This window comes from Mustela putorius, unplaced genomic scaffold (assembly GCF_011764305.1).
Source record: "Mustela putorius furo isolate JIRA1106 unplaced genomic scaffold, ASM1176430v1.1 tig00000095_pilon_pilon_pilon, whole genome shotgun sequence".
Taxonomy (NCBI): Eukaryota; Metazoa; Chordata; class Mammalia; order Carnivora; family Mustelidae; genus Mustela; species Mustela putorius.
This window is the reverse complement of record NW_025421280.1, coordinates 26,044,835-26,063,528: the sequence shown is the minus strand read 5'-3', so window position 1 is coordinate 26,063,528 and position 18,694 is coordinate 26,044,835. Positions and strand designations below refer to the sequence as shown.

The window sequence follows — 18,694 nt, the reverse complement described above, 5'->3', positions numbered from 1 at the left end:
TTTGTACTTCCTTTTTTTTTTTTTTAAGATTTTATTTATTTATTTGAGAGAGAACATGAGAAGGGAGAGGGTCAGAGGGAGAAGCAGACTCCCTGCCAAGCAGGGAGCCCGATGCGGGACTCAATCCCGGAACTCCAGGATCCTGACCTGAGCCGAAGTCAGTCGCTTAACCAACTGAGCCACCCAAGCACCCATATTTGTACTTTCTAAATGAAAATGACACTAGAGAATTCATTGCTGGCACACAGGAAATATTCAGTAGATATTTGTTGAATTAATATATTTTAATCAACCTGTGCCCACCAGAAACTTTAGCAACTTCCTGATATGTAGGTATTTAGTGTAATAATTATACAGTACTGTCTTTAGAGTTCTTGATTTGAGATTAGAGAGAGTTGGGAGAGTTTTCTTAAGAAATGGGACCTCTACGGATGAACGATATCTCCAAGGTCTTTTTAGGAGATTTTCTAAAAATCCAAAAATATTTTAATCCTCAGGTTAAGAGTCTGATACCATTTTTACTTCCTGGGAAAACAGGAAGGAAGAGAATTTGTCATCTTGCTACCGTCCTCATCCCGTAATCTCACACTGACAAATATTTGTTCTCAGTTTTCTCTCAGTTACTGGACAGCCAAGTGCCCAGTCACTCTGGTGCCAAATCTTGGAATTGTTCTTGGTCAGTCTTTTACACAGTCCTCGTATCCAAGCAACCACTGTATCCTGCTTATATCTCCCAAGTCTGGAAGCCATGTCCACCACTGTTGCTTTAGTCCACATCCTAGTTTATTTCCTAGACCATTTTCCTACTTTCCCAGTCAGTCTTCCAGTTGCCTGCCCCATGAGGCCATCTTCCACATTTCTTCTGGATGGTCTTTGCAAAGCACAACTGGCAGCTCTGTTATCTCAGAATATCTGAGCCCCTTAGAAGGCATCTAAAGCTCCTCCACATGCACAAAAAACAAAAATAAATAAATAAATAGAGCTCTTCCGGGGCCCATACCTACATCATCCCTCTCAGCTGCCTTCCCTGCGTTGCATACTTCCATAGTGTTAATTCCTGTGACTCTGTATCATTGCTGACCTCAACTTTGGTGACTTTTGCACAGCCTCTTCCTGTAGCCTCGATTGCCTGCCTGCCTTCTGCTTGCCCGGAAAGCTCCCATGAGTCACTTAGGAATATGTTCATGCAACACCTGCTTTGAAGCTGTCTCTGACCTCACATGTTTTTTATTTCGGTATTTTGACACCTTCATTTTACTTATGTTCCATTGTAGTGGCTAGTTTCCAAATCTTTCTCTTCCCACTGAACTGTCAGCTCTGTCAAAGCAGGGGCCCTGTGATATTTATTCATCGTTCTATCCACAGTCCTTAGCACTTCAAATTTGCTCAGTAAATATTTGTTGAGCTCAACTAAAATACCCAAGTCAGACACTTCTCCACGCCTGCTTGCAGGTTGTGACTTTAGGTCCACAGTTGCCAGCAGAAGGGAGGTATGGAGAGGATATGAGTGTGTCCATGAAGTGTTTGCCAGGTACAAGCATTCCGAATCTTTCCTCAAGATACAGATTGTGTGGTTATATTAAGCAGAGGGTTCCTTAGGAAAAAGTAATACTTTGTACAAAACAAAACCCTTGTGTTAAAAATGAGCTGTTGAAATGTTGGATCACAGTTTAACAAAGTGCTTTCAGATATGTTGATGTCCGCATCACCAGGAGGAGGAAAATGCTTGCATCTGTAGAAGCAGAACCATGTCAACTGGAATATCTCTGAAATAAGGAAAGCAGGAGCTGAATACGGATGCTGGTGTAGCAGGAGAGCTTTTGAGTTTAGCAGTCCCAGTGTGGAAGCACTACCTGAGCTCACAGCTTTCCTTGGCTCCAGATGATAAAGAACTGGAATGTGGTGCTCATTCTCATTGTGCTGAAACTTAACTTGTGATTTCACAAGGACATGGCATGAGGCCAAATCAGATCCTCAGAACAACAGTAGAGAAAACAAGTGGTTGTACTTGCCCAAAGTCACGCTGCTAGGAAGTGACATGTGAAATTTAAACTCCCATGTCCTTTCTCACTTTTCCTTCAGATTTCTCTTTATCGGTCATACCTCTGCTCCATGATTCCTCTTTAGTTGTGTTTATTATATAGATTTGACTGCATAGGGCTGCAATCTTGCCCGACTTGTGAGGATGGGAGGAGCTCATTTTAAGATTTTATTTTTAAGTAATTTCTACACTCAACATGAGGTTTGAACTCAAAACCCTTAAATCAAGAGTCCTGTGCTCTACCAACTGAGCCAGCCAGGCAAGCCTGGGAGCTCATTTTAAATCAAAGAGATTTTTTGCCCTCAGACTTTCCAGTGTGTGAGTGTGAAAAATAAGTTGGTTTTACATTTTCATTTCACCTTTCTGCCTACTTAATGCAGAAGTCTAGCTTTGACTCCAGGTGGCTTCAGTTTCACTCCCCTTTAGCTACTGGCCACTGCAGGGCTAAGGTCACTTTAGTTTTGTGGAATGTTTTTGGTGTCCACTCTTCCCCTGCCTGTCTCCCCACCCATTTCCCACCTCAGTGACAGACGCTCAGCCCAAATTGTGTTAAGCCCCAGACTAATGTTTCTAGTAAATTGCTCTACTTAGGGTACCCCACTCTAGAGTTAGTTCCTACACAGAAGAGCCTGCTGATTTGGATTCTTTGAAGCTTAAAAGTTAGGAAAAAATGATTAGGCCTAGGCTCTTTGGCCTGTGAGATGTTAGGGCTTGGTGGGGGTGGGGTGCATTGGACAGGAGGAACTTGCTATCTGACTCCAAAGAAGTGCTGAGAATGTGACTCTTGGTAAAAAGCAAGGTGAGCTCAACATTACTGTTTCTTGTCATGTCAGCTGACAGTTCTACGAAGGGTCCTCTTTTAGCTGAACAGGGTTAATAATGGCCTTAGTCTGGAGCATCTACACTCCTAATTTCAGCCTCCTAAAGGGACTTCATTGTGTTAAACCAGCCAGTCTGGAAGTTTAAGCAGATAACTTCTCTGCTGCATCTCATTCATTTTTTTTTCAAGGGTTTGCTGAGGGCTCCTTATGAATTGTACAGTAGGGGTATGGTAAGCAGACCACCGTATTTCCTACAGCGTGCACATCCGTAAGAATGCCTGGAAGTGGAGTGGATCAGGTACCCTGCTACCCATGCCTTCATCCCAGGAACACACTGTCAAAAGGAGCCTGTATGTGCAAGTATTCCCTGTGCGAGTCTCAGCAAGATCTGAAGTTTTGCAGCAGTGGGGATGAGGGCCTTGAGGGCTGGCAAGGTCCCTTGAAGCCAATGCAGAGGACTGGAGCTGGAATTTGCGGAGCGTGACAGAACAAACATTTACTGAACTTTTTAAAGATGTTGGAACGTCTTAGTAATTACACACATTAAGCCCATTAATCTTTATGATAACCTTTGAAATTCGGTACCATTATTTATTTATGTTCTCTAAGTCAGGAAACAGGCACAGAGAAATTACTTGCCCAAGTTTACACGCTGATAATCTGGGACTTAAGCTGAAAACAGAGCTCTTCTATTCTCAGGGGCAGTTGTCGAACAAAACCTAAAGCAGAGGGTGTTGAGGTTCCTGTGAAGAAACCAGCTTTCTGGCATGTGAGAATGTAAGGAAGGTTAAGCCAGCTTTGTGAAACCTTTGGGAAGACCTCAAAAGGCAGTGACGTGGAAGAGTTTTTAGAAAGATCAGTGTGGCCAGGTTGCAGAATGAGTAGTGAGAGCGACTTGTGGTCTGCCACGAGTCTCCAGTTCGGTTTCCTTACTCTGGCAGGCGAGAATTCTACCATTGAACCACCAATGCGGTTTCCTTACTCTGGGAAGGAGCGCGGCGAGGTGGGTTTGCGGGCTGTTTCTGCAGCAGCGTCTGCGGCGTCGGGCTGAACCCCCAGCTCTGGGCGGGGAAGGAAGCACCGAGATGAAGCCGCTCCCGCCTTCCTAGAGAGGAGACCATAGTGTTCTGCCCGCGGCGCGAGCTGCTGACGTCACGCCGGCGCGGCGGGGACTGGCTCCGAGCTGCCCGGGGTCTGTCCGACGCCCGAGTGCCGCTATGCGTGGCGGAAGGCCTGCGGGCAGCGCTCTGTGCGTCGAGGCGCCGTGCTAGAGTGCGACGGTCTGGTCTCGCAGCCCGGTTTGGTCTCGGAGCCCGGGCTGGCCTGCGGCTGCTCCTCTTCCCGGCGCGCGAGAATCTTTGGAGCGAGGGGTCGGAGCCACCTGGCCCTGAAGAGGGAAGGGAGAAGCTTGTTGGAGAGCCCTGTTCTGGGAGTCGGGAGACCTGGGTTCCGTTTGTATGTACTTAAGGGAGGAAGTGAACTTCTGATTGCTTCAGTTGTCAGATTTCCAGAAGCCAATGCTATTCCTTGCTTTGCCACTTGACAAAGTTGCGCGGGTTGAATGACTATATGTGAGAGTTATCAACTTCCTTTAAGCTCTTGTCTAATAGCAACAGAACAGGTAATGTATGAAGACGTAGACTCAGTACTGTAATAACAGATACTATTTATTGACGGCATTTTTCTAAATACTTCCCATGTATTATTTATGCATCATCACACCCGTATGAAATAGTTATTATCTACTCCATATAACATTTGAAAAAGAGCCTCAGGAAGGTTAGGTAACTTACCCAAGATCACTTGGAAAATAAATCTAGAACAGCGATTCAAACCCAGGGAGTTCTGGTCCCAGAGCCCATGCCATACTTCAAGTTTACCGGAGGAAGACGTGTAATCAGAGCATCAAAACAATGGGAAGGATGGAACTGGAGGGTATTACGCTGAGCGAAATAAATCAATTAGAGAAAGACAATTATCATACAATCTCTCTGATATGAGGAATTTAAAAGGTAGGGCGGGGGTCGTTTGGGGGGCAAGGAAGGTAAAAATGGAACAAGATGGGATCGGGAGGGAGACAAACCCTAAGAGACAATCTCACAAAACAAACTGAGGGTTGCTGGGGGGGTGGGAGGGGTAGGGATAGGGTGGTTAGGTTATGGACATTGGGAAGGGTGAGTGCTGTGTAATGTGCAAGCCTGATGATTCACAGATCTGTATCCTGAGGCAAATAATAGAATATATGTTAATTTTTAAAAATGGGAAGTGCTATGGTAGAGCCACGTAAAATTCTTTGAGACTACAGAGGAGAAAGGGCCTTGGAAGTGAAGAATTATCCACCTATAAGATGTGTAGTGGTTCACATTTGAGCTGAATATTAAAGTTGAGTATAAGTTTGAAAAGAAGTAGTTTGTTCAGTGAAAAACAGAGGGATGCTAGTGGATTGGGATGTATTAGACTGGTTACCAGCCTTTTACTAGTGTTCAGAGGGAGTTCTTAAAAGCTTTCCTCCTGGGAGGGGTCCTTAACATCTTCCAAAATATTCCCTCATCCTTTCTTGGAGATTCTGCTTCACATAGATGTGGTCTTATTTTCCTGAAATTCCTCTACCTCTGGTTGTGGTAAGATTACTGTAGGGGAGTTTCCTTGATGTTGATTCAGCCTATTCTCAGAAGAGCTAACTAACCTCCTTGTTTGACACATAGTACCTGACCAGTTAGTATTTTTAAAATAAATGAATAACCATCCTCAATCAAAGATGAACTGAAGTTTTTGCTCTTTTCCCATTTTTTTTTTTTAAAGATTTCATTTATTTGACAGAGATCACAAGTAGGCAGAGAGGCAGATGGGGTGCGGGAAGAAGGCTCCCTGCTGAGCAGAGAGCCCGATGTGGTGCTCCATCCCAGGACCCTGGGATCATGACCTGATCTGAAGGCAGAGGCTTTCACCCACTGAGCCACCCAGGTACCCCTCCCATGTGTTTTTAGAATCCAAGGATCACAGAATGTTGGTACTAGTTTTCCACTTTCATTTCACAGATACGAAAACAAATCACAGATAAGACCAAGTGACTAGCTTTACGTCATTGAACACATTCAGAGCCCAGACTCAAACCTAGACTTCTTGACTCAGGCCAATGTTTGTTCTAATGCCCTCTACCATAACCCTGGTTTTTGACTTTTGAAGTCAATGGCTTTTCCAGTAGTTTTTTTTTGGGGGGGGGGCTTTGGCTCCAACTTTCTCTCTTGTGGAGGATATTTTACCCCAGGATAGTCCTTAGGAGCACCTGCCCCTTTTCTTTGTGCATTGTCAGGTCTCTTGGAAGACAACCCACTTACTGACTTTTGTCCTTGGTGATACTTTTTTTTTTCTTTCAGATTTACTTATTTGAGAGAGTGCCTGAGGTGGGGGGCAAAGGGAGAGATATTGAGAGTATTAAGCAGATGCCACACTGAGCTTGGAGGCCACTGCAGGACCTCACCACCCTGAAATCACAACCTGAGCTGAAACCCAAGTCGACCACTCACCTGACTGTGCCACCTAGGCACCCCATGGGTGATAGTCTTTTAAGAGAATAATGATATTCTTCACTCAGACTTAAAATAGTTATTTCATTAGGGATTGGCTATTCCTGAGTTCCTCTGAATTCAGATTAGGAAGGAAGTAGGCTGACAATTTATGGGTGCTTTTTTCTCCTCCCTCCATCCCTCCTCCCTCAGATTCCTGCCCTTCCTCAAAAGAAGGCCCCAGGAGACAAACTAGTGTCGCTTGTGTTCCTCACAGCTTATCTCTGGGTAAGTGAAATCTAACTAGAGAGCCCAGGATGGGTTGTTACGGGGGTGCTCATTCCAAAGTGGTGGCAGACCTGTAGTGGGACCCACCAGTGGCCACTACACCTAAACCCTGCAGACTGAAAATGCAGAACCACTGGAAATGACCCCCTTATTAAAATCAGCGTGAGTGTGGCCCATTGTGGAAGCAGGCAATGGAGTAATTGGTTATAGGACAGATCAGAGAATGTACTAATTTTATATCACATGTACTTAAATTGTAGCAAGAATAGCTCCCCCTGTGCAGTTACCTGGTAGCTACTCACTGAACTGCTAAAGGTATGCTTTAATGGGGTAGCAGTCAGACGTGGGAAACCTGGTAGTAAATTACTAGAAGACTTATAGCAAAGGTGATTTAAATGTTTCCTCAGAGAATATGAATGGGCTCCTGGCTCTGTTTGGAATAAAAGCCTAAGTATTAGCAACTTACTGGAGATCAGAAGGCAACATGGAGCCTGCGGATCTGTCTAATTCAGTAAGAACAGTACTTTATGAACTGGATTCTTAGGCTATGGGAATTCTCTGAATAGATTGTGACTATTTATGACCTGAAGAATTCAGTCTAGTTTAATATGTACGCATAATATATGTACATGTGTGTCTGTGAATGTGTATATGCACTGGGAGATGCTTAGAAGAAAAGATTGTCACAAAACTAACTGTATTTTCATGCGATGGTAGGATTTTAAGTAATCTCCGTTATGGACTGTTTTTTAAAATGAGTATGCATTTTTTGTATGGCAATAAAACCCCAAACAAACCAAAAAACAATTTTGAGACACTAAAAATAAAGGAAATAAAAGCATGGTTAGAGTTTTGGTTTTATGTTCAGCTATTTAAACCACCTGGCATTAACTTTTGTATATACTGTATCTACACTGGAAGTTTATACAGAAGATAAAGATAGATACGTTCTGGAAAAGTACTCAATATATTTAACAATCAGTGCAGTACAGTACTGCCTAATCAGATTGGTCTCTGACTGTAAACAATTTGTGCAGAAATACTAATATGTACCAAATAAGTCTTAGCCAGGGTAGATCAGGGTAGAAATCATCTTGAAGGCACATTCTTTAGTTGGGGGGAATAAAAGCAAATAGCACAGAAGGACCTATAGAATAATCTTATTTATGTAGAGAGAATCAAATGGTGTGTGTATAAAAATATGTAGAAAGAAGATGAAAAAGGGGCATCTGGGTGGCTCTGCCTTTGGCTCAGGTCATGATTCCAGGGTCCTGGGATTGAGCCCCACATCGGGCTTTCTGCTCAGCAGTGAGCCTGCTTCCCCCTCTCTGCCTACTTGTGATCTCTCTGTCAAATAAATAAATAAAATCTTAAAAAAAAAAAAAAAAGAGGGACGCCTGGGTGGCTCAGTTGGTTAAGCAGCTGCCTTTGGCTCAGGTCATGATCCCAGCGTCCTGGGATGAAGTCCCGACGCATCAGGCTCCTTGCTCGGCAGGGAGCCTGCTTCTCCCTCTGCCTGCCATTCTGTCTGCCTGTGCTCGCTCTCTCGCCCTCTCTCTCTGATAAATAAAATCTTAAAAAAAAAAAAAAAGAAAAGGAAAAAGACTGAATGAATATACTCTAAACTTAATGATAACCTCTGGGAGGGAAATGGGCTTTGTTTTGTTAGGGTGGGATGGTGATAAAAAATGACTAAATTTATCCTATATCCTCTGTAGTATCTATTATAAAGTGAGGTTATATTTATGCATAACATATTAAAAAACTAAAATTAAAAGGGGCCTCAGAGAATCAGAATGTGTCAGTGTCTCTAGCACCATCCACGGAAGACATTGGTGATGTTTGGCACCTGAATATCTGTTCTCAGATTGTGTGCCCTTTCTCGGAGCATCAGGGTTTCAAAGTCTTTTTTTTTTTTTTTTAAAGATTTTATTTATTTATTTGACAGACAGATCACGAGTAGGCAGAGAGGCAGGCAGAGAGAGAGAGAGGAGGAAGCAGGCTCCCTGCTGAGCAGAGAGCCCGATGCGGGACTCGATCCCAGGACCCTGAGATCATGACCTGAGCCGAAGGCAGCGGCTTAACCCACTGAGCCACCCAGGCGCCCCCAGGGTTTCAAAGTCTGATGCCATTAAGATCATCTAAGTATTTCTCTTTCTCAAGTTCTAAGGAGTATCCTGATGACAGTGATTTGGTTCCTAATAGGTTTTTTTTTTTTTTTTTTTTTTTTTTTTTTTTGTAGTGGAGAGAGTATGTCAAGGAGCTGGATATTGAGCATATAAATTTTTCATTGTAGATCAGTAAAGTAACTGTTTTCTACATCATTTTGTGAATTTGATTAGTGTGTATCAGATTCTGAAGCATTTCATTAATATCAAAGGTGAGGGCCAGATTCTGGGAATCTCTTTCTCAAGGACCAACCCAATCCTACTTTTCCTGTAAATAAAAATGATATCTTACTTTCTTTCAGTAAGCAGGGCTCTAGTTTTCAAACCTAAAGATCTTCCAGTTGGACATAGCGGGAGAGCTACAGATGCGGTATGTTTTGGAGAGAGAGGTCCAGAGACACTTATCAAGGCAATAGGAAGGACTGGTGTGATGGACCTAGTAAAAGTTACAGCCTGGATAGCCTTTAAATTTTTTTATTTATTTTTATTTATTTTTCATTGTAGATCAGAAAAGAGAATCTGAAGCAGATTCCCCACTGAGTGCAGAGCCCGATCCCAGGACCCTGAGCCAAAACCAAGAGTCAGACACTTAATCGACTGAGCCTCCCAAGTGCCCCACCACAATGATGTAAATCTGTACTTTCTCAAAAAGCATGAGCAAGATACTGCTTACAGGCAACCTAAGGAAATGTAATTACTTTCCACTTATTCTTTGAATAGACTGTAGATAGATAGTATTTTTCCATTAAAACTAATTTACCCAAGATTAGTGTACTTATCTTTTTTTTTCAAATATTTTATTTATTTATTTGACAAAGATCACAACTAGGCAGAGAGGCAGTCAGAGAGAGGGGAGGAAGTAGGATCCCTGCTGAGCAGAGAGGCTGATGCAGGGCTCAATCCCAGGACCCTGGGACCATGACCTGTGCCAACGGCAGAGGCTTTAACCCACTGAGCCACCCAGGTGCCCCAGTATACTTACCCTTTTCACATTCTACTATTTATCACTCTGGATGTTCCTAAATTACCTGGATCCGTTTTTAGTACTTAAGTATTCCAGAATCAATCATAATAGGGAATTTTATGGGTTTCCCAACATTTGTCAATACTTAAATCTCTTCTCTCTATTATCTAATTTTTTCTCCAGGTCACTGTGATCTATCTCAATTATTGAGAAGAGGATAAAGTAAAGATTCCACAATGCAGGTCCCCTGTTTTGCACAGAGGACATTTTCCTTGGTGATATTTTTTTCAAACAAGAAGATGAAGTCTGATGCAAGTGTTAAGTGACTTTTGGAAGACATGCAGGGTCAGAAAACCTGGTTGTCCAGGGTTTGCGTTTGGAGAAGGAAACATCCTGAAGAAGGAAGAGGGGTATCCTGTAGGAATGCCTGAAGGGACAATACATGCACACATAAACACCCAGAGCTTTCCCAGGACAGTTTTACTGTAACCATAACTATCTTTGAGAAAGTTCCTTGTAAGTGTCATGAATTTGAGAGACAGTTTCCTCTAAACCTGCACCTACTGGACAGACATCCCTTGTGTCACAAGCAGCATGAGTTCTAGCCAGATTTCACTGCAAATGAACCCTCAGAGACTTAACATGCAGAAGAAACCTTCAAAGTGTAGTGAATGTGGAAAATTCTTTACTCAGAGATCATCTCTTACCCAGCATCAGAGGATTCACACGGGAGAGAAGCCCTATGTGTGTAGTGAATGTGGAACTTGTTTCCGTAAACAGTCAAATCTCACTCAACATTTGAGGATTCACACAGGAGAGAAACTGTATAAATGTAATGAATGTGAGAAAGCCTTTCAAACGAAAGCAATCCTTGTCCAGCATCTGAGAATTCATACTGGAGAGAAACCCTATAAATGCACAGAATGTGGCAAAGCCTTTTGTCAGAGTCCATCCCTTATCAAACACCTGCGAATTCATACCGGAGAGAAACCGTATAAATGCACCGAATGTGGCAAAGCCTTTAGTCAAAGCATTTGCCTTACCCGTCACCAGAGAAGTCACTCTGGAGATAAACCTTATAAGTGTAATGAATGTGGGAAAGCCTTTAACCAGAGTGCATGCCTCATGCAGCATCAGAGAATTCATTCAGGAGAGAAGCCTTACGCATGTGCGGAATGCGGTAAAGCCTTCACTCAGAACTCCTCCCTTGTTGAACATGAGAGAACTCACACTGGAGAGAAACTTTACAAGTGTAGCGAGTGTGAAAAAACTTTCCGCAAACAGGCACACCTTAGTGAACATTACAGAATTCATACTGGAGAAAAACCTTACGAATGTGCTGAATGTGGGAAATCCTTCAGGCACAGCTCGGCACTTGTTCGACATCAGAGGCTTCATGCTGGAGAATAAAACCTGGCGTATAACCAGTGCGGAAAGAGTCTATGAAAATGCCATTGCTACCCGCCCCCAAATTCTTAGGACTTTAAGGCTCAGTCTTCAGCCAGGATAAACATTCTGTACGTTGAACAAGACACAAGGTGTCCTGAAAGTTAAGAAAGTAGACTCAGAACTAGACAGTCTTGAGTTTGATGACTTCTTTGCCACTCAACGGGTATAAGACTGGATCCTTCTGAGCCTGTTTTTCCCATCCTCCTCCTCAGAAGAATGAGGATACTTACTAGGGTTGTCTTGAGAATAAAATGAGTTGTATGTAATAAATAACTACCATTCATTGGTTTTGAGCCATAGATGTTCCCAAGGTATATAAATCTGGCTACTGAAAACAAGCAAAGTACAGCATTAGTTTTGGTTCTCAATATGTTTTTTAAGAACTTTTTTTTTTTTTAAAGATTTTATTTATTTGACAGACACACAGTGAGAGAGGGAACACAAGCAGGGGGAGTGGGAGAAGGAGAAGAAGGCCTCCCGCAGAGCAAGGAGCCCAATGCGGGGCTCGATCCCAGGACTCTTGAGATCATGACCTGAGCCGAAGGCAGACACGACTGAGCCACCCAGGCGCCCCAGAACTTTTTTTTTTTAAAGAACATTCTTGAAATTGGGCTATGATTTCATGCTTACTCTACAGAAAGTTATTAAAACTATGTCGATTTAAATAGAATACAATTTAAGACCAGTTTATCCTCAAGAAAATGAAGATTTAATCAGAGAAAAAAAATATTGGAATTTGATTGGACATTGTGAAGTGTACTTCTGGGTACCCAGAAGAACTTGCTAAGATTTGGATACCTCCGCTGTTGGATCTTAGTTCATGTCAAGCTCTAGACCTCTCTTTCCCATGAATAGGGAAGCCTTGATGACACTAACTAAATAAAAACTTGGGTGGAAATGGAAGAAAACATAAGCATGTTGATTACTATGTAGCTGTATTTGTTTCAAATTTGTGAAACTAAATAAAGAAAATGTCATTTAAAATAGAATTGGGAGGCCAGAAGGGGGAACTTACAGGTATCATACCTTGCAGTCCTTTGCAGAACCAACAGAAAGAGCCACACCTTGCATTCCTAACAAGAAGCCTACTTTACTAACCCCAAGCAGGAAGAAGGAAGATTATCTCCTTGCCTGACAATAGCCTAGCCAATGAGATGGCCACAGCTCAGCCAATGAAAAGCCATTACGTTTCAAACCCCCAGTGTACTCCAAAGGACATTTTGTTTGTAACAACTCCTCCAATTCCCCCTTTCCTCTATAAATGAGCAGTTCCCTCCTTTGTTTTTCTGACTTGCCTACAGTTTTGTTGTAGCCTGTATGTCCTGAATTGCAATCATCCACTATTCTCAAATAAGCCCATAATGCTGGTAAAATAATTGGCTTTTATTTTTGAGGCTGACAGATTCTTGGAGCACAAGACTAAAGGGGGCCTCTTAAGGGAATAGGAGGGCAGGAGACATTGAATTCTCAGGTGTCAGCAAGCAGTATTACTGACTACAGTTTTTGGTTTATTCTCATGTATCAAGTCCTGAGGTTGGCAGTCCGTGGGTGGTGCAGTAGCTCCTTGAAACATGCTATCAGGATCCAAGTGCTTTGAGTCTTTCCACTAAACCAGCCACAGAAAGGATCTGCCTTCCTTAGGCCAAAGAAAACAGAGCACCTAGTACTCCTAGGTTTCATGTATGTGCTCCTGGATGTAGCAGGATGTAGACAGAAGGACAAAGGTTCAAGCTTGCCAGATCTGCTTTCTTGTATCAAACACCTTGTAGCTTTATAAAGCAGACTTCTACTTGTATCTCTCTTTTCTACAGTGTATTAACTACAGTCTCCATGTTATACATTAGATCCTCTCTTCTGTCAAGACACTTGTGTTGGAAGCTCACTTGTACAAGATCCATTTTTATTTCTCAAATTGCCAGAGCTGTGATATAGCTACCTTTAGCAGGAGCTGGGGAGGTATTCTTAACTAGGCATATTATCATCTTCCTCGAAAGTGGGCTTCTGCTAATGAAGATGCAATAGGTGCTCTGTTCAATGACAAAATCCTCTATAGCAATTAAGTTTCTGAATTTTACCGGTCTGGAAAAATGCTCAGAATATAATGTCATGTGAGAAGCAGGACAGAAAACATACACAAAATAATCTCAATTTTGTTTAAAAAATATAATTTACATACATATATACCCCACACATGGGAGTTCCAAAATGTTAATAATAGTTAATATCTACATGAGTTAGCCTCATGTCAAAGGAGTATTGATAGATAAAATTTTTATCATACTCATTTTTTTCTGAATTTTCTTTTTTTTTTTTTGAAAGATTTTATTTATTTACTTGACAGACAGAGATCACAAGTAGGCAGAGAGGCAGGCAGAGAGAGAGGAAGAAGCAGGCTCCGACACGGGGCTCGATCCCAGGACCCCGGGATCACGACCCGAGCGGAAAGCAGAGGCTTCAACCCACTGAGCCACCCAGGTGCCCCTGTGAATTTTCTATAATGAATTTGTGTCATCTTTAAATAGAAATAAAAAAGTGTTACTTTAGAAAACAACCTATATACTCTTAAGGAAGACTTAAGTCCAAAATATTTACACTTACTGAGTTTCATCCTCATTGTCAAAAGAAAGGAGGCAACTGTTTTTGACTTGCTTTTGTGAGTTCTTTTTAACTGAGTCCTGCTTATTTATTTCATCTTCATTTGCCTTCTTCTTTTTCGAGCTTGCTGTTAGACCTGAATATTTTTCATCCGAGGAACGCTTGACCGGTTTTCGATACATAATTCTCCCATCAACTACAGCCGGTTCTTCATCTGCAGCAAAAACAAAGTTAAGGAACTTTTTTCTCTCATTATTTTGTCTTTATTAGAGACTCCAATGGCAAGAACATCTCAGATGGCATTTAAGGATGTTCTGAGTCAGTTCAGTCCAGCCTTCTCCACTGTTTCTATTTTCTAGCTACACCCACAAGACATGCAGTCCCTTAATAAAAATTCATTTCCTAAAGCAGTCCATCATATTGCCAGTCCGCAATGAATGACAATCAGGCTGTATTTTTATGTATTATGAAAAATGATTGTTTGGAACTCCAGCATTTTTCCTTAAAGCAATGTAATAAGTATTTAGGAAACATGAAAACTATACCATATAGCATAGTTCACCTCAGGCACTTATTAAATACACCTCTGTTGACTGATGTGTAAACCTAATCATCTTTTTTTTTTTTTTTAAGAAAACAGGATTTTTTTTTTTTTTAAAGATTTTATTTATTTATTTGTCAGAGAGAGCGAGAGCGAGCACAGGCAGACAGAGTGGAAGGCAGAGGCAGAGGGAGAAGCAGGCTCCCTGCGGAGCAAGGAGCCCGATGTGGGACTCGATCCCAGGACGCTGGGATCATGACCTGAGCCGAAGGCAGCTGCTTAACCAACTGAGCCACCCAGGCATCCCGAAAACAGGATATTTTAATTTAAATTTGCACTTAATCCTCATAACAACCCAATAAGATAGGTACCATTGTAAGTCCCCATTTTACTGATGAGGTACTTGAGGTTGGGAGGCGAAATAACTCGTTGAGGATCACATACCTGGTGTGAGTTAAAGCCAAGGTTGAACCTAGGACTCTCTCCTTCGAACATACCATACTATTATATACGACAATTTCATATTCCAGGCTCTCTACATGGTTAGAAAAACCAGATTACTTTCGGACATACCTGCTTTGGCAGCCTTTATTTCTGCTTTAATCTTCATGACTTCTTCAACTGACAGGTCTCCCTTTTTTAAAACCACCACTTGGGGCTGTTCATCTTCTTTGTCACTGTGATCACCATCTTCCTCTGGGAGCTGAGGCTGGATTCTCTAGGAGAAAACACAAACACAATATAGAGGCTGCTGACCTTGAACCAAATACAACTGTTATCTCCGTGACACACTGTGATGACTGACTGACAAGGGTAACTTGAATCAATAAATATATTTGGCAAAGAATTTTCAAGTAACTCTTAAGGGCCTAACCTTGCCACTCTCGGAAAGAGGTCTACTGGCCAGTTACCCTGCAGTGCCTGCCCAAAGGGATTAATTTCCTTCACAGCAGGACCCCAGCACGCAGTTCCCAGAGGCAGGGGCCTTGGTTTCATGGACTGCGAGCATTCCCAGCCTCCTCAGGGTCTGCTGAACCACAACTGTTCTCTCTGCTCTCATCAACTGTTTTCACTTCCATCTCTTCTCAAAGCCTGACCAAAAAAAAAAATAACCTCAAAGTAGAGAAAGCAGCAAGTAAAAGGATGTCTCTCCCCCACCTCTGATGATCTCTCTTCCCTTCCAAGGGCTTCAGTTTGGTGGGCATCCTCTCAGCTGTTTTCTAAGTGTATAAAGAATGAGAAAGTATAGAAAACATTCTGTATACAAACAGAACATTGTACATAGTACTATGTGACTTGCTTTCTTTTCTTTATGAAATTTCCCCAACATAAAAAAGCACAGAGAATACCAATAGAAACCATGTATTCAGTATATATATGTAACAAGGGTTAACCTTTGGCCAGTTGATTCAGAATTTTGAAAAATGACAGATACCATAAAAGGCCCCTCCAACTTTTTTACTCAAAAATATATTTGTATAATGCCTAGGAATTATCTATTAACATAGAATTACCTATTTAAAATACTTTTTAAAAAGATTTTATTTATCTGTCAGAGAGCGAGCGAGTGTACAAGCAGGGGGAGCGGCAGGCAGAGGGAGCAGCAAGCTTCCTGTTGAGCAAGGAGTTCGACGCAGGGCTTGATCCCAGGTCCTGGGATCATGACCTGAGCCAAAGGCAGATCTTAACCGACTGAGCCACCCAGGCACCCCTAAAAATAGAATCTTTAAAAAAAAAATTCTCGGGTTCATTAGCTTGAGAATCACTAATTCTGCTCCTCTCTTTTTGTTTCTATGACTGGCCAGAAAATAAGAGAAATGGTCAAAGAAACAGTGACTGTTCAAAGCCACTCCTGAATTAACACTCAAGAACGTGAATAAGGACATTTAATTCAATTATATAATCATTTCCCATGAAACTCTTCTTTTTGTTAGCACATCACTAGAACGCTGGTTTCTCAAACACAGAAACAGGGGTTAACCCTCTATGGAAAAGTCTCTTAATTAAGTCAGTCAGTCTAAATCACTGATATGAATTGGAAAGTCCCCCACCCCAAGTTCTCCTAAAATAGCATTCCAAGCTAGAATCTTCAGGGTGTTAACTATGTACACATGATCATCACAAGGACCTCAAGCAAACGATAAAAAGGTCTCATATTCTCCTCATTGCTAAATCCATGTCTCTTTCCTCAAACCTCATCCTCGTAGTCATTCTCACTGTTTTGGGGCCTGAGGAATCAGTTACTCCCTGATCATGTTATCTCTACCCAAAAATGGCTCCTTGTCGGCTACTGAATAGGCCATGTGGTCTCCCCCCCAACAGTTCCTCAATCACCTCTATACACAGTCCAAGACTGACCATCATTTTTTTCTTTTTAAGATTTTAGTTTTAAGCAATCTCTAACACCCAATGTATGGCTCCAACCTACAACCCTGAGATCAAGAGTCACATGCTCCACTGACTGAGCCAGCCAGGTACCCCACGGACTCACTATCTCTACACTTTCATCCATCCTTCCTCCCATCTCTACCTGCTGTCTTACCCATTTTCAAAATTCAATCTAAGTAGCCCTTCCTCCGTGAGGTCTTGCCTGATAAGCACAGTCAATACAAATGGTCACCTACTACCTGGTGCCAGGCACTGTGCCAGGTGCTGGGAAAATACAGAAAGATTAAGATACTAACTTCGAGAGTTAGGTTTAGTGTTGGAGATACCCAGGAAAGCAAGTAGTTGCACTGCAAAATGATGAATACCCCAGATATGGGCAAAGTGAAGAGAAACACAGAGGAAAAGTAAACGTTCGGAGGGCTTTTGAAGAGGTTCACACAAGTGTAACCTGTGAGGGCAGAGAGGAGGCAGGAAGGAAGGTTTTAAAAGAATACAGTATTTTGGAGATCGATCTCTTTGTCCTTTCAGAGCTCGGCACAAAGTCTGGATTTAGCACATACTCACTGGCTTGAGTAATTTCACACAAGTCCATCTTGTTTCCTTTACTAAGCTCTAAGTGACTTGAGGAGTGGGTATTAGTGAAAGTACTAGACACAGAGTGCTAAATAATTCTTTATTTAGCCACACAATCCCTAAGCCTAACAGTCTCTTCCCATTAAAAGAAGTAGGGCAGGTTTTGGTGTGAACCAGTTGGACCCTGGGAGGGCTCGGAAGTTGATTCCCACGGATCCTCATCCCTAAACTGTCCAGGTGTTGCTCTTTCCTGAAGCTCCTATTCTTAGGTCCAGGATATTCTTTTTTTTTTTTTTTTAAGATTTTATTTATTTGACAGAGAGAGAGAGATCACAAGTAGGCGGGGAGAGAGAGAGAGAGAGAGAGAGAGAAGGATGCAGGCTCCCTGCTGAGCAGAAGGACCCCAGGACCCTGAGATCATGACCCGAGCCAAAGGCAGTAGCTTAACCCACTGAGCCACCCAGGCGCCCCTAGATCCAGGATATTCTTAAATATGCTTTTTTGCGGGGGGGCGGTAAAAAACAAAGCATAAAAATGGATCCAAGGCGGGACGCCTGGGTGGCTCAGTCGGTTAAGCCGCTGCCTTCGGCTCAGGTCATGATCTCGGGGTCCTGGGATCGAGTCCCGCATCAGGCTCTCTGCTCGGCGGGGAGCCTGCTTCCCCCTCTCTCTCTGCCTGCCTCTCTGCCTACTTGTGATCTCTCTCTCTGTCAAATAAATAAATAAAATCTTAAAAAAAAAAAAAAAGGATCCAAGGCACTCTCCCAAAGATGCTCCGGACTCCAGGCTTAGGACATCAGATCATTTGATCGAGTGGCCTCTGTTTCTTTATCTGGAACACAGGACTAAGTTACCACTCACCCTGCTAACTATAGGTTTTGGGTTTAGCAAATAATACGAGAGAGAAAAGTGATCCTTTAACCATCTCCCAGGGACAAAGCGCTCTACCGGGGTGAAGTCATTTCCAAGAACACAACAGCACTAAGATAAACGACAAACATCTTCCTGGGCATACCAAACTATACCTGTTTGAAGACCAGCCTGGGAACTGAGGCCCATCTGGATTCTGGGCTGGGCACAGGTTGAGAGGAGGGATCCCTCACTGCCCAGCCTCCAAGTCAAGACAGAAGCCGGAAGTGGAAAGGCGTTTCTGAGATAACGCGACTGGCCTGGGCTCACCTTGGTTTCCACGGTAGGGCCCTCCCTGTAGCCGACCCGTTCCTTGAAGCGAGCCAGGAACGCCGGTTCGGCTGGCCGCACGTACGAAACCTGGTTCCGCTTGCTCATAGCTGCTCGGGGGAAAACAGGCTCTCGGAGCCGCCTGGTGACGGTACATTGGCGACGGCGCCTACTCGTGACG

The 18,694-nt window shown here is 42.8% G+C and overlaps 1 protein-coding gene across 1 annotated transcript; it reads right to left on the bottom strand.

Annotated features, from left to right (window-relative positions):
- Positions 1-13,677: 13,677 nt before the first annotated feature.
- On the bottom strand, positions 13,678-18,688 carry KIAA1143 (KIAA1143 ortholog). Its single transcript, XM_004760832.3, has 3 exons — positions 18,514-18,688; positions 14,947-15,091; positions 13,678-14,046 (listed from the first exon to the last, which is right to left on the bottom strand). The coding sequence occupies exons 1-3, from the start codon at positions 18,619-18,621 to the stop codon at positions 13,832-13,834; spliced, it is 468 nt and encodes a 155-aa protein (XP_004760889.1). The 5' UTR covers positions 18,622-18,688; the 3' UTR covers positions 13,678-13,831.
- Positions 18,689-18,694: the final 6 nt, after the last annotated feature.